The sequence below is a fragment of the Oratosquilla oratoria genome, chromosome 4, assembly GCF_046742065.1.
Source record: "Oratosquilla oratoria isolate Oo_2021 chromosome 4, ASM4674206v1, whole genome shotgun sequence".
Lineage (NCBI taxonomy): Eukaryota > Metazoa > Arthropoda > Malacostraca > Stomatopoda > Squillidae > Oratosquilla > Oratosquilla oratoria.
In genome coordinates this window covers 306,616-323,931 of record NC_134780.1, presented here as the reverse complement: position 1 = coordinate 323,931, position 17,316 = coordinate 306,616, and the positions used below count along the sequence as shown (strand labels likewise).

At 37.8% G+C, this 17,316-nt stretch overlaps 1 protein-coding gene across 2 annotated transcripts in view; it reads right to left on the bottom strand.

Moving 5' to 3' along the window:
* Positions 1-17,316, bottom strand: part of LOC143024584 (ribose-phosphate pyrophosphokinase 2) — a 115,982-nt gene that overhangs the window by 12,379 nt on the left and 86,287 nt on the right. Inside the window, exon 6 of one of the 2 annotated variants that reach the window (XM_076183399.1) lies at positions 1,122-1,254. The exons of the other annotated variant lie outside the window; for it this stretch is intronic. Within the exon in view, the coding sequence (XP_076039514.1) occupies positions 1,162-1,254 (93 nt within the window). The 3' untranslated portion in view covers positions 1,122-1,161. The remainder of the gene's footprint in view (positions 1-1,121; positions 1,255-17,316) is intronic. 2 annotated transcript variants of the gene reach the window in all.

Below are 17,316 nucleotides of genomic sequence, written 5' to 3'. Positions count from 1 at the left end.
TAACACCTTCAACTTGTTAGATAATTATAAATTTGAAGAAATTAAAACAACCTACCAGTGTCAATAATCATTGCCTATACACAAATGCAATAACATTACATATACTTATTAGACACAATATCTCTCCACTCAACTTATATACATGAGATCTATGGGCTATAATGATAATCAAGCTTGCATGTTGTCTTGAGGCAGCCAAGCTCAAGAAAATTTAAAATCACTGGATATTGTATCATCAGAGGAACATAATACAGCAAAATCAATGTGTACTTGATAGTTGAGCATCACACAAACAAAGACACACAGCACTGAGCAAGTAAAACTACTACAATGAAATGGGTTACACAAGCCTTTTTAGAGTAATGAATAAAACTCAAAGCTGGGAGGACTGCAAGAGATAATACCCCAACAGTATTATGGGTGGTAATTTTCCAAACAAGTTTGTTGTACTAGACAGTCTGATTCACATGAACCATTTAGTAAATTGCAAAAGTTTCAATCTAATGTTTCAACAAAATATAGCATGAATGAAGTAAAAGTTACAAAATTTTGTTATTCATGTGTTTCTGAGGATGACTGTACAAGAATGAATATGCAAGATTAAGGAAAGAGAAGTATTAATTAAGTCATAAAGAATCTACCAAATAGCTCAACACCCTAGAGCAGTTTTGCAGTCATGGAGCCTGATGCCCCAACCTATACTTGACACCTGCTCAAAAACTGCAGTCGGTATGAGTTTACAATATCAAATCTATTGGGAAAACTACATTTATAGGTCTCATCCTATATTCAAAAAGAATGGTTGGCAGTGCTTGTGTGAACTTGTCCAAATACGAGTGTAACAACTTTAATAGGCAAAGAATACTACTTCAATCCATAATTTTAACCTTAAATTTCATTGAGATCAAGCAGATGCCAAAATGAATAGTGACTGACACAAACAAATTTAGGTGAGAAAGTTCCATGGTCAAGTCCTTTACAGCAATACTGTCAAATCAGGAGTATCTTGATCAACACAGCCCCAACATCTACATTAGTGTTTTAATATCAAAGCCTGAATGATATGCCACACCATTGCCCAACAGCAGAACTGAAAAAATTTGAAAGCCTATGAAACGCACCTCACAACAAACACCAACACCAACATCACCACACCATCATCTAAAGGGGCACAGAGTTGAAGAGGTACGACACAGACTCCCCATTATGGGTTCGGCGGATGGCTTCAGCCAAAATGTTGGAGACGTCAATCAGCTGCAAAGACGCCAAATGCCTCTAAACGCAAACTACTGGTGAGGACCATGACAAACAAGGATTTTCATGTGAGCAGTAGCAGGAATACACATTAACAAAGATCTAACTTTCCAAATCATGGCTATTAAAACAAATAAGGTAGAGGTTAAAGATGTAATTGTATAACTATTTTAGTTTTGATGAATTGTAGGAAGGTAATTTGTCAGCATTAGCCATTATGAAGTACTATTTTGTTTCTATTATCCAATTAAGACATATTGAAAATCAATTATTCTTAAGTCCTAGAGTATTGCTTTTTGTGACAAGGCATGCATACATCAGTCTGAATGTTGTCAATTTCAAAGGAATTGCATGCATATGTATATCTATTCCAGCCCTATCCAAACATCACACTAGAATTCCTTCAATATAAACCAAAAAATCTGGCAAGCCTAATTTCACAATGCCTATATTATCTAGACTGGGAAACATGATAACAATTGAGCCAGACACCTCTACATCATGTTTTTACTAGCATTTATCTCAACCATACCTAAAAGTACCATAATGGGAATAACCAAACTGGCAAAACAGAAGAGAGTTATCATTATTGTTATAAAGTTCAGCAGCACTTCTATCCCCTTAGACAGTACTGAGCATCACCAAGAGATGTTTTAGATTCTGTGTTGGCTTGGCTAGTTGGACGTGAGGGCATGGGACATATAGTATTCTTAAACAATGAGAGTACAGATGAGTTATATTAGATTTCTATACTATTGCAAGAAAAGGGTTACATGTAACAAAGGGAATTGGTGCTACTTCTTGAGCAGCACTGTTGGCTCATTTCTTGCCAACAAAAGTAGATTTATGATACAGATTTCAATAATCAGTGAGAGGCAGTTCTTGGTGAAGAGTACTTCCAAAGTGTTTCACGAGTCACAGGTAATAAATACGAGTGTAGGAGGGGTGTTGTAAGGCAACAAGAATAGCAAAAAATTCAACAGTAAAGAGTGAGGCAAATAGGGTGGGTGAGGTGGCGGGGACCTGGCTTTGTGTCCATAAGGAGATATTGCTGCATAATTTACTCCAAAGAGTGGGAACCATCTGTATGAGTATACATGTTGGGTGATTTCAGTTAGTATTTATTTATTTTATTTATTTATTTTATTTTAATTATTTATTTATTTATTTATTTATTTATTATTATTATTTTCTTTTTGCGAGTAAAGCAAATCAGGGGCATATTTGGCAGGAATACTAGGTCTGTTGTGACAGTCAGGAAAGTCTTATTTCCAATGTGGACAGTAAGTCTGCCATTTTCATACCACATGGACAGGCATTGTGTGGGCATCTATCAAATCCTTGGAGGATGAAGGGCCAAAAAGAGTACAAAACACTGGGTTGGTGGGTAAACATTTGCAGTGATGAAAGATATTAAAGGATGTCTTGGTGGGTAAACTTTTGAAGTGATGAAAGATATTAAAGGATGTCTTGGTGGGTAAACTTTTGGAGTGATGAAAGGTATTAAAGGATGTCTAAGAGCAATAGAAATCAAAGGGGGACAGCTATTTCTGCACTTAGGCTTTTCAATGAGGTGCTGCAGAACATGTGGTGAGGTACAAGCCAAGTAACCACATGGGATTCAATACTCAATAGACAAAGGATGAAGCAGGGTAGGCTTGGCGTCCACTATTAGTTCTGTTTTGTATGTGGGTTTGGTAGATTCCAAAGGTTTTACCAGGACATGCCTGCCAGTGGCAGCATTGCCGAGAGAAGACCGAGAAACAGTGGAGGATGCAGCCCACAAGAGACTCTGCTGCTAGCCAACCACAAAGTTTTATACTTACTCTACCTCCACAAGGAAGTACAGCACTAAGGAACTGGTACTCAGTCTCCAGATTGGGTACAAGAACTTGCTATTTTTTCTCCCACTTCATACCAACCTATTTCCTCCTCTTCTACTTCTGTTTTTTCATATTAGGAAGTCAGTATTCAAGTGAGTGCCTCTCTTCCCACACATTCTTCCAGCCAGAGACATAGAAATGAACCCAGACCCATAATCTACACATACAAAACCCATAAATTTCTTACACATATTTTAACAATGCAACATGTGCCACCACAATCACCAACACAATATATGAACAGTTGAAGTTATAGCCAACATATCTTCACACACCTACAAAAACATACATCAATGGCTATTTCCCCCCTTAAATGGGAGGTAGCCATGAAACAAAGGCACAAAATCCACTCCCACTCATTTCATCCTCACATCCTCCATTCCCATTCAACCCTCACCCTCCCTCTTATCTTGGCCCCTCCTGGATGATGGGTCATCTCTGCATCTTGCCCACTGCCCTGGGTCAGAAGCAGCGTAGCAAAACAGCACATCCACAGCAAGGCTGCTTCATTTAATCAGCAACCCCCCTCTTAATCCCCTCATCCAGAAAAAGAGAAGATGGGGAGAAGTCCCTTCAGGCTGTGTCAAAATAGAATTCACAATAGAATTCACACATACTCCCTCACCCTATCTCCCCCCACTCCCATGCATCACAGCATCATCCATACACAATCATTCTCCATTCACATCTATCTTTTCTTCTCCCTTCCTCAACAGACATTCCCCTCTTTCCCAATGCCCCTTTTACCCTATCCATCTCATCCTTGGTTGCCCCATCATGTTCACTCCTTCCAGCTCTGCCTTTAACACCTCTTTCACTAATCTTTCTTTACTCATTTTTTCCATGTGTCCAAGCCATCCCAATACTCTTTCATCAACCCTATCCCCCTACTTCCTTTCCATCACGGTTCTCCTCATTTCTCATTCTATCCAGCCTAGTAACCCCTATGATACTTCTCAGGCACATTCAAACTCCTCTCTTCCTCTCTTTATCTTCCATCTTTCTGCCCCATACAGTGCTGTCAGCACAATCACTCCTTCTTAGATAAAGAAACAGTGTGCAAATACTATTCAAGATTTTAAGAAAAAACTTGATGCTGAAAGATACAAAGATGGGTCACCATGAGCATAGCTCCCTTCCTGTATAATATAACTAAGTAAATATGGGAGATTTTAACTACAAAGGAATCTGTTGGGAAGAGATGACAGAGAAAGGTGGAGAGAATCAATGGGGAAATGTATTACTCAGCATGACTATGTTATCTCCCTTCACTGGTATAATTTCTGACATTAATCTTCACTGGTATCATCATCTTCGATATTCAGCATGTCTCATCTCCCTGCGATGCCTAGTATGCACACCCACGCCGACACGAAGGAAACTAGTTGTTATTGTGCGGGATGTGTAGGCTATGTTTCTCATGTGACCGATAAGGTAAAATCCAGTTCTTGAAATAAGTATAGTTGGCACAATGGAGAAAGAAAAAGATGAAAGAATATTAAATGAACCAAAGAAGAGAGGCCTGGATATAAATAAGGTGGAATCACCGAGAGGTGTCATCCCCCCCAAAAAAGTATATTTAATTGACACTCCAAGGATAAACCAAAGGTGGGAGAACAACAGTTTTTCAGGTTTTCAAAGAAATCCAGGAGAAATAGGTACAGGCTTAGATATAGATAGTGAAATCATGGATTTAAAATTGGATTACCGAGCTGTACTTAGGGAATTGATTACTTTGTGTAAGAGTAACGAACAAACAATTAGAGAATTAAGTGGCCTAAAGAGCAAAATTGATATCCTCAAAAGAGGAAACGAAAGAATGAAAAATGAGGACAAAAATAAAAATGAAGAACTGAAAAAGGTCAGAGCAATTACAGGTAGTGACCAGAAAGGTGAAAGAGTCAATTAAAGAAACAGACCTCATTGAAATAATAAATCAATGGAAACAAGAATAGGAAAATAAAAAAATATCCTTTAGAGAAATAGTACAAAAGCAGATGGAGGAAAATACAAAAGAAACCATTATGAAAGTAAAGGAAACTTGGGTGAGATACTGTTGACAAAATTAAATGCATTGTGGTCCATGGTATCCAAGAAAAACATGTGTATAAATACCAGAGATAAAAGTAGGAAAAGAAAATGGGTTAAGAAATTTTGAAAGAAATACAGGACAAAGGGCAAAATTTTGACAATGAAATTGACGAGATTCACAGGATAGGCAAATACTCAAAAGAAAAATAGACCACTGAAAATAAAACTAAGAATTCAAATGATAGCCAAGGAGGTATTATTGAAAGCGGTTATATTAGGAAACAGCGAGAAATTCAAACATATATGGATAAAAAAGGAAATGAGTGATGAGGAAAAAGAGAAAGACAAGGCTCTCAGAATTTAAGCCAATGATAGACATGAGAAAAGAACAGAAAAAAAAGAAAAAAATTGGAGAGTACTGGGCTTGAAACTGAAAAAATGGTACATCAGAAAAATGGAAACTTAAACCAAAAAAGAGAAGAAAATATGAAACCAAAAGTGGCATACACAAACATCAATGGTATGATCTCTGGAATTAACTAAACGACTATCTAGAAATAGAGAAACCAGACATTATATGAATTGTGGAGACAAAACTGAAAGGACCTCTACCAAGAAGTATGGTGGGACAAGGTCTATACAACCACTGGGTGAAAAATAGAACAGACAAGCAGGGAGGTGTCATGATATTGACCAAAAAGGGTCTAAATATCACAAACATAAATGCAGGCAAAGATAATGTGGAATTAATTATGATTAAAATCATAAACAAAAATATGAAAAGCAGAAAATCTGTAGCAGAGCATGTGCCACCAAAAACACAGGCTTGGTCTGATAGTGATCTAAATTACTGGAAGACACAACGAATGTGCTAAATGAGTTACTGAAAGAGGGTGGTAACATAGTAATCATGGGTGATTTTAATGCAAAGGATATAATCTGGGAAGAAATGATAGTAAAAGGGGGAGAAGAACTTTGGAGCAACATTCTACTGGATATGACCATCAAATACACCTTAACACAATGGGTTAAGGAAAATACTAGATATAGAAACAATGAGGAACCATCGAAACTAGACTTAATATTAACTTCTGAACCAGATATCGTGAACAAAATGGAGTATAAAACACCAATTGGAAAGAATGATCATATACTAATAGAGTTTGAATTAAAAGAACAAAACAATGTAGGAAGGAATGGTAAACAAAGAGAAGGAAGATTAATGAACTAAACGAATTTTGTAAAACTAAGAAAAAATTCCAAAACACAAACTGGGATAAATTCTCAAAAGAGGAAACAAAGATGGAAGACAAATGGATGCAAGGTAACCACTTAAGAAAATAAACAGATGGAACATATTCAAAGAAAAGTACAAGGAAGGAATTGATAAATATATACCAAAGAAGAAACAAAAAGAGATTTATATAAAGTGTTGGTATAACAAAAGGTGCCGTGAGGCTAAAGACAGAAGAGACAAAGCCTGGAAAAGAAGAAAAAAAAAAAAAAAAAAATTAGGAACAAATACGTGAATATATGCAGGAGAGAAAAAAGAACCCATGAAAAATATATTATAGACAAATGTAAGGATCAACCTAAACTCTTTTAAAGATATGTAAATGATAATTTAAAGGACAAACATGAAATATAAAAAATACGTGAAGGAGATAAAGAATATATAGACAACACAGAAATGGCAGAAGTTATGATCAGACATTTCAGGTCTGTTTTTACAATTGAGAGCTCACAATTTTGGGAAGATGGACAACAAGAAAGATCCCCCAAAATGAAAGAAATAAAGGTAACACAGAAAGAAATAAGAGACTAAATAAAAAACCTAGAAGTTGGGAAATTGCATGGACCGGACGGAATTGCAAATTGGATACTAAAAGAGTGTATAGACAAACTGACAGATAAATTATACAAGATAATAGATTTCTCAATGAAGGAAAGGTACTGCAAGATTGGAAAGATGCAAACATAGTACCAATATATAAAGGAGGAAACAAAGAAGATCCTACAAACTTCAGACCAGTATCCCTTAGAAGCACAGTAGCAAAAATGGAAAAAAGTTATCAGAAACAAATGGATCAAACACTTGGAAGAAAATAAAACATTGAACCCTAAACAATTTGGCTTTAGAAGTGGAAGATCGTGTACCACAAACTTAATATGCTTTTACTCGAGATTAATTGAGATAATACAAGAAAGAGATGGCTGGGTAGATTGCACCTTCTTGGACTTGCAGAAGGCTTTTGACAAAGTACCACATAAAAAGTTAACAAGAAAAAATTAAATAATAAGAGGAATACAAGGTAAGCTACTGGAATGGATGAAGGATTTCTTAAGTGGGAGAAAAACGAGAGTGGTACTTAGAGACAAAAATTTGAACTGGGAAGATGTGATAAGTGGCATCCCGCAAGGCTCTGTATTGGCTCCTTTAACGTCTGCCATATATATAAATGATATGGATAAGGGAGTGAAGTGTTACATGAACTTCTTTGCTGACGATGCCAAATTACTCCAGAGAGTAAGAACACAAGAAGATTGCAGATCACTAGAAGAAGACCTGGACAAAATATGGGAATGGAGTCCATACGAACAAAGATTGAAGAAATTACACCTATCAACACTGGAACAGAGAAGAGAAAAAGGTGATTTGTTGACCATTTACAGAATTATGAAAGGGATGGAATTCTTGATAGAGATGACTTATGAAAATGGGACAGAAGAGAAACAAGAGGACACTTTAAAGAAGTTTAAGAAGGACAGTTACAAAGAGATTTGAAAAAGAATAGCTTCCCACATTGAGTGATTGATGTCTGGAACAAACTAAATAGAGAATTAGTGAGTGCCAAAACTATACAAGATTTTAAGAATAAACTGGATGCGGAGAGATACAAAAACGAGTCACTACGAGGATAGCTCTCGTCCTGTAAAATACAACTAGGTAAATACACACAGGCTACAATCTGGTACTCCAATGTCGTCGCTGATCTCCCAAGGGAAGGTTCATTGTTCAAGTGACCCAGTTTATCAACTTTCCCTGCATCAACTTTTTTTTTTTTTTCTAAGAATAGATTCTGTCATCTCAGGTCAACCACCTGCGCAAACAAAAGTGCTCTCCCGGTGCCTCTTGGCATGTTGGACCAAACCTTCCAAATATCCTTAGAGCTAATATGGCAACAGCCTACTATGACCATGTTTGGCAACCTCTATACATATGTAAATAGAAAACTGTTTCTGGCAACCCTCTGAAGTTTGAACGGAGCTTGCCATGTATTGTAAAGGAGAAAGCTGTCAGAATTAGTAAAGTCAAGAAGACCTCCTGAGTTTATTTCACCAATTTTCCAATGTAGTGTTAATCTACAACCTACATTCTGATAGCACAAGTGGGATTCCAAAGCTACAGTCTACATTCTACAGTGGTGGACATCAAAGCAGCAGTCCAAACTAATTCCCTCAAAGCACCAACGCTCTTCACTACATCACCCACTCTCATGCCACTCCAAAGCAAACAATTCAACAACTGATTGTTGTGAACAGCTGCCCAGGATGTAACACTTCACCCCATACCATACAACACATAATGGAAGACTGCATTATACACAATCATGCACGCAAACAACACAACATACACTCTATAAAGGATTTGTGGGAAAACCCAGTTTCGGCTGTGGCCTTCCTTGGGGAGACGGGACTGCTCGGACAGACAGTCTAGGGAACGACAACAACAACAACAACTGCGGCTCTGATTCTTGCTGAAGCATCTTACACATGAGGCAATCCCTTGTAGCTGCACCATCCACCATCCAACTACCAAGCGAAGCCCTACTTCTACGCTGATCCCTCTTAGCTCTGAGGCATTTTCCAAAATCCACAATGTCCACCACCTCCATTATATCAACACAGATACGTATTCCCCAGCATCTACGAGGAAATCTCACTCAGAGGCATTTCTCTAGCATCCACAAAGCCTACCACTCCACCACGCCAACACAGATGTCGGACCATCCTTCTCCACCATCGCACAAGTTGGAGCATCACCCCCTTCTCCAACATTGCATCATCCGCCGCATGATCATCTCTATGCACCGATGATCACAGTGGCATCTACAGGACAACACTCCCCCACTCCCCACATCTCGCTGCACAAGACCTCCCCATTCTTTTCTCTTATTTTTGTTATATTCCTACAGATCTTGATTACATATTTTTCTAACTCACTTCACTATAACCATTTACTAATTGCTCCTGTTTCCAACAGAGCATCCTTCCATCTTCTTGCCCCACTGCAGCACCATGACCACCTAACACTCCAACATCACATTGGGTAGGTATATATTTTTCCATTCTCAGTGCCACCTAGGAGGAAAAAGGTCTCCACACTTTTTTTTTTATCATACATGTGTCCAAAGCCTCCCTGACTCAACAAATTGACCCTATACATGAAGCCAAGCTACATTTCCACCAACTATGTTCCCCCCTTCTACTTCCAACTCTTCAGAAAATTCACCTGTTCACAACACCATGACAACACAAAATCTAATCATAGTCATCAAAGATGAGGCAACACTACCACTCTTCAATGGCAGGAACATCCCTGTACACAATTTCTTCACTGAGGTTCACTCAGAAATACCATGTTTCTCAGAAATACTATGTAGGAATGTCACAGATGACAAAGCAAAGATATCCATCTTAACATCCAAAATAAAGCATGACACATTAGCTGGTGATTTCATTCAGTCTGACTTATTTGAGGAAACACATTCATGTAAAGGAGACAAGGAAGACCCAACAAATTACAGACCAGTTTCCTTTACAAGCATGGTATCACCATTCACAGGCAAGTGAGACTCAACTACAGAAAGGCAGATTATTCTGGGTTGAAGAAATTCTTTGAAGATGCAGACTGGGAGTAATTCATGAGTACCACTGGGGCTATGAGGAAATGGGAAATCTTTCTTTACATTTCCAACCTAGTAGTGAACAAACACATACCCACAACAGAAGCAGAAACAAGAGTGGCTTAAAATGAGGTATGGGACTGAATAAAAAGGATACATCATGGGTAAAATGGAGAAAAAGAAGCAATAAAACAAAAAGGTTACAATCAAGCTAGAAATGACAATACAAGAATCCAAAAGAAAGAAGAATGTAACTTTGAAAGGAGTATTGCTGATAAATGCAAAGATGAATCAAAATTGTTTTACAGGTTTATTAATGTTAAATTGAGGTAAGGAAATAACCAAGCTAATAATGGACGGTGAGGTCTTTGTGGAAGCTCCAATTTAGGAAGAAACAATGAATGAAAGTTTACACTGTCTTCACAAAGGAGAGCATTTTTTTTTTTCTTTTTATAAAATACAAAGGAGAGCTTTTTTTCTATAAGAAGGCGGTGTGATCAAATCTTTGGATTTAGATGATGTGAATATAGACATGAGGGAAATGCTCAATCTTTTAGTCACTAAATATGAGAAAAGAATTAGGACCTGACAGGACCTCAAACTCTATACTTAAAGAAAGTGAGGAACAACTGGCAGATAAGATTCAGTCATATTTGATGTTCATTAAAAGAACCCATAGTGCCACATGATTGGAGAAAGAAAAAAAAAGTGGTACCAATTCCCAAACAATGTATCATTTTAGGCCACTATCACTTACCAGCACAACAATGAAAATATGATGTTAAAGTATGCATCTACCTAGTTATATTTACCTAGTTGTATTATACAGGAAGGGAGCTATGCTTGTAGTGACCCATCTTTGTATCTTTCAGCATCAAGTTTATTCTTAAATTCTTGAATAGTATTTGCACACACTGTTGCCTTATCTAATTTATTCCAGGTATCCACCACTCTGTGTGGGAAGCTATTCTTTTTCAGATATCTTCTATATATCCTTTTTGAGTTTCTTTTCATGTCCTCTTGTTTTTCTATTGTCCCACTTTAATAAATCATCTCTAGGATTTTCATTCCTTTCATGATTCTATAGTCAATAGATCTCCTCTTTCTCTTCTTTGTTCTACAGTTGGTAGTTCCAATTTGGACAATCTTTGCTCGTATGTCAATTTGGAGAGTGTTGGTGCCATCTTTGTCGTTGCTCTTTGAATTCTAAATTCTTTATATTCTTTTTAGTACTGGGTGTCCATAGTGTTGCAGCATATTCCAATTTTGGTCTTATCAGTGTAACTAATAGTTTCTTGACCATTTCCTCATCCAAATAGTCAAATGCCACTTTCATCAACCTTAGTAAGTTGAAGGTTTCTCCGACTATTTCATTGACACATTTGTCTGGTGACACATCTTTCCTGATTATTACTCCTAGGTGCCCTTCCAAGCTCACTTTTTTGACTTCACCAATTTTATAATTTCTTGATATTCTATTTTTACTTTTTCCAAACTCCATTATATGTATGTATGTATGTATGTATGTATGTATGTATGTATGTACAAAAAGGAGATAGGGTGAACTGGTATAATTTGAGTAAAAATATTAAAAAATGGAGCTACAATTTATCTTCTTTTCTACAAGAGTGCCTCACATAATAGAGAAAGGGCCTTCTCTGCTAGATGCAGAACATCCCATCCTCACCATGAGAATAGAAGAGGCACTCTCACAGATCCACCACACTGGAACACTCTACTAGGAAGTCTTGTACTGTAAGGGGGACTAAGCAGACATCACAGAATGGTTGAGTTCCCGATGATACAAGGTAATAATGTGTGAGACACGTGTCACCTATCTGGAGATGGGTCAGTGTGCATTGCCCTTCCACGTATATTTATGCCCATGGACAGAAAGCAAAAGAGGTTATCTCCTTCAACTTAGTGGTCATTCCTAAGGCCTCCCACCTGCTCCGCCAACTGGCAAGAAGTGCTACCTGTATAGTGGAGTACATGTCATGAAATGGAATGGGACTGGAAATCATAATCCGAGTTGTCACCACTTTAGCCAGCCTATCGGCCTTCTCATTCTGGAATTCCCACTCGTGCTGGAACCTAGCAAAACCCAATGTGGTAGCTTTTACACTGGAGTGGGTAGAGCCACTCAAGATCTGATAAAACAAAAGGATGAAGGACTAAACATTCCAAAGCACAGACAACACTATGATAATTGCTAAAAATTGTAAAAGATGAAATAGGTAAAGTAAAAATAATTCTTAAAGCTAATTGCAGATAGCTCTGCCATAAAAACAGAAGCAACACTGGATGGCTACCATCTCAACAGAATTAAAGGAATATTACACCATATCTGTCCCCAACATCATAATTTGAACCATCTGTAAATACAGGAACGTGGTCACAATGTGTGGAACAGTAATCTAGGAATTAAGCATGCACTCATAATCTGGAAACAAATTTTTATTGGGAAAGGCTGGGCTGCAGACAGAAACATTGGGGAATTGCCTGTTACCAGCTCTTGGAAATCATTGGGGGGCATACAGAAATGGAAGGTACATTTAATGTCACCATAGTAGATGCAGCCCTGAAACGGAAAGGTTTAGGGAAACTTGGGTGGGACATATGGAGCTGTGAGTAAAATCTTGGGAAACTGACATACAAGAAACCAACTCTCAAAGACACTGAACTCGATACCAGCACCTTAACATTAGAACTGGCGATGCAAGTCCTACGGAGGGACACCTGCATCCACCAGTATGTTAGGTATTGGTGATGAGTGGAATACACCAGTTGCCTGGCAAACACCAGCATCATGCATTGAGTTCAACAAAAAGCCAAGTCTCAGTAGCAGATGAATTTACTTCACAACCATACACCAACTTGGGAAGAATAATAGTTTGGTGCAATAGGAGGTGTGTCTGTCTGTCAGTGCCCCAAGAGGTATAAGCCAAAACTCTAGTGACAGCACATTCATACAAGTAGTCTTAACCTCTTCCATACAAGCTAAATATTAGCACACACATCTGGTTACCTGATCTGTGATGATACATCACAATACGTGCATTACAAAATATAAAGCTACTGCTGTTATATTCTCTTTCACCCTGAATAAATATAACATCACAGAAAAAGTGATCACGCATGCTCACAGAATACAAGGGCCACTCTGCTACGACTACAAAATAAATATAATCAGGAAGCCGATGCTGGCATCCTTATATATCCCACTCACAGCTCATGACACATACATTGGCGTCATCATATTCAAAAGGTTAACATGTTGAAGGTGATGCACCCTAGTTAGGCAGCAGTCAGATATCTGTCCCAGGAAGGGAGTTTCCTCCACCACAAACTGTATGTGGCCTGTCCAGAGATGCATCAGTGCAGCCTATGAGTGGTGCCCCTGCACATGTACACATGTTCCATGAACAGAATGTAAAAGGGATTATCACCCTCATTTTAGTGGTTGTTATCAAAGCCTCCACTTGCTTTCCCAACTGGCAAGAACTGCCAAGGGAAAAGGGGACAAGTGTGAGTGTACTAGTTTCAGAGGGTGTACTAGTTTGTTAAGTGTAGTTGGGGAGGCTTTTGGGTGGGTTTTGATTGTGAGGATTATGAGAGGAAAAGAGGGAGTAATTGGTGAGGAACAGTGTGGGTTTAGGACAGGTACAGGTTGCATGGCTCACATTTTTGTGGTAAGACATATGTGAGAAAGATTTAGTAATATATAAGGATGTTTGTTAGGCCTTTCTGGATTTGGAAAAAGGCTTATGACAGGGTAGACAGGAAGACACTGTGGGAGGTATTGCAGATATATGGAAAAGGAGGAAAGCTGTTAAGAGCAGTCAAGAGTTTTTATGAGAGTAGTAGAGCCTGTGTTAGAATGAGAAATGGAGAGAGTGAGTGATATGAGGTAAAGGTGGGACTTCACCAGGGATGTGTTATGTCACCTTGACTGTTCAATTTATACATGGATGGGGTGGTGCAAGAGGTAAACACAAAGGTAATGGGTCGGGGATTGGAGATGGTTAAAGAAAATAGAGAAAAGTGGGAGATAAGCCAGCTGTTGTTTGCTGACTATACTGTGCTTGTGGCAGGATCAGAGGAGGGTTTAAAGAAGTTAGTGACAGAATTTAGGAAGGTGTGCGAAAGAAGGAAGTTGAAGATGAATGTGGTTAAAAGTAAGGTGATGAGATGTACAAGGGGAGAAAGTGGCAGCAGACTGGAAGTATTAAGGGAAAGAGACTGGAGGAGGTGGATAGCTTTAGATACTTGGATGCAAATGTGGCAGGAAAGGGAGAAGTGGGAGTAGAATGTAGCTTGAGAGAAGCAAGTAAATGCATTGGAGGATTAAGAAGTGTAATGACAAATAGAGATGGAGAATAGTTATATATGAATGATGCTGTGACACATGAAAGGTAGTGGGTGAGGGATAACGCGGTGAGGAAGTATGTGTGAAAAATAATTTGACAAAGTCTATATGGATTTCTCCTCATCTGCTCTTTTTCTGCATGAGGGGACAGAGAGGGGGTCACTGATTTAATGAAGCTGCCTTGCTGTGGATGTGCTATGTCTTGCTACACTGCTTCTGACCAAGGGCAGTGGGCGAGATGCAGGGATGACCTGTCATCCAGGAGAAGCTAAGATAAGAAGGAGGGAGAAGGGTAAATGGGAGTGGAGTATGTGAGGATGGAATGGGTGGGAGTGGATTTTATGCCTTTGTTTTTTGGCTACTTCCCTTGTAATGGGGGGAAAAGCCTTTGGTTTATATATTTACCTAGTTATATTATATAGTTGCTTCTGACCCAGGGCAGTGGACAAGGTGCAGGGATGACCTGTCATCCAGGAGGTTCTAAGATAGGAGGGAGGGTGGAGGGGGATGGAATGTATTTAGGGATGGAATGGGTGGAAATGGATATATGCCATTTTCTTTTTGGCTACTTCCCTTGTAAGGTGGAAAAAACCTTGATATATGTATGTATGTATTATATGGGAAGGGGAGCTATGCTTGTGGTGACCCATTTTTGTATCTTGCAACATCTAGTTGGTTCTTAAATTCTTGTATGGTGTTGCACACATTATTGTTTTGTCCAATTTGTTCCAGATATCCACTACTCTGTGTGTATTTTCTTTTCTTTTTTTCTATCCCAACTCAACAGGTCTTCTCTGTCAAGGATTTCCATGCCTTTCATGATTCTATAAAGGGCCAATAGATTGCCTCTTTCTCTTCTTTGTTCCAGGGTTGGTAGTTCCAGTTTAGACAGTCTTTGCTTGTATGTCAATTTCGAAAGTGTTGGAGCCATCTTTGTTGTTGCACTTTGGATTCTTTCTATTTTCCTTATATTCTTTTTTGCAAAGGGTGTCCATAGTGTCGCTGCATACTCCAATCTTGGTCTTATCAGTGCAACTAGTATTTTTTTAAGATTACCTCATCCAAGTAATTAAAAACCCCCTTTATTGATCTTAGTAAATTGTAGGTTTCTCCAACTATTTTGTTTATCTGCTTGACTGGGGACATGTCTTTGGTAATGATTACTACTATGTCCTTTTCGGAACCAACTTTTACTTCCTTTGCACCAATTTTACATTATTCTAATATTCTTTTTTTCACTTTTTCCAAATTCCATTATATTACATTTCTTGATGTTGAAGTTCACTTTTCACTTCTGACTCCATTCCCAGACCTTGTCCAGATCTTTCTGTAGCAATTCAGTCTTTTTTTCCGTACTTACTTTCTTTAGTAGTTTTGCATCATCTACAATGAAGTTCATGTAACATTCTACACCTTCATCCATGTCATTTACATACATAGCAAACATTATCAGAGCCAGTACTGAACCCTGTGGACTCCACCTATCTTTCTTCCCATGTAGAGTTTTTATCTCTGAGCACCACTCATTTTTTTCCCATGCAAGAAATCTTCCATCCATTTTAATAGTTTTTCATGTATACCTCCTGTTGTTTCAAGTTTTCTTAATAATTTTTTGTGTGGTATTTTATCAAATGCCTTTTGTAAAAAGTCCAGGAAAGCAAAATCTACCCATCCATCGCTTTCTTGCATAATATCTATTAACGTTGAATAGAAACAGACCAAATTTGTGGCACATGATCTTCCCCATCTAAAAACTTAATTGTCTCAGATTTAGTATACTGTTCTCCACATGTTTAGTCCATCTACTTTTGATAACTTTCTCACAAATTTTAGTTATTGTACTTGTAAGGGAGACCGGTCTATAGTTTGTTGGGTCTTCCTTATTTCCCCTTTGTATTTTGGCATGATATTGGCATTTTTCCAATCTTGTGGTACCTTTCCTTCTTTGACTGAGCAATCTATTATCTTATATATTTTGTCCATTAGTTCATCTATACATTCTTTTAGTATCCAGCTTGCAATTCCATCTGGGCCATGTGATTTTCTGACATCAATGTTCACTATTTGGTCCCTTATTTCTTTCTGTGTCACAATTATTTCTCTCACTGCGGAGGATCTTTCTCCCCTTCCTTCATCCCAACTGTGTATGTTTTCTTTTATGAATACAGAGAAATGTTTGTTCATAGCTTCAGCCATTTCTATATCCTCTGTATATTTTATGTTCCCTTGACGTAGTTTTACTATTCCCTGTTTACTTTTAGTTTACCCTTTACATGTGTAAAGAATAATTTTGGCTGATCTTTACATTTGTCTATTGTTATTTTTTCATAGTTTCTTTTTTCTTCATTGCATATTTTTACATATTCATTTCTTAGTTTGATATATATTCACCACTTTTTTTTTTTTTCTTGTCACATCTTTTCTCTAGTGAAAACAGACTTGCAGTGATTATTCATGACTTCAGCCATTTCTAGATCTTCTGTGTATTCTGTATTTCCTTGGTGTAGTTTCACCATTTCCTGTTTATTTTCAAGTTTACCATTCACATATCTATAGAATAGTTTGGGTTGCTCTTTGCATTTTTCTATAATGTCTTTTTCATAGTTCCTTTTTTCCCTCTCTTCACACTTTTATATACTCATTTCAATAGTTTATATATATTTGCCATTTTCCAATTTTTTTTTTTTTTTTTTTAATCTTTTCTCCATCTTTTCCAACCTTTGTCTCTTCTTTCACCTCATTGCATCTTCTATTGAACCAGCATTTGTACACCCTCTCTTGTGTCTTGGTATGTACCTATACACTTCATTATACAGTACCCACAAAAAGTATACATCGCCCCTCCCCCTCAAAGGAAAAAAACACAAACATA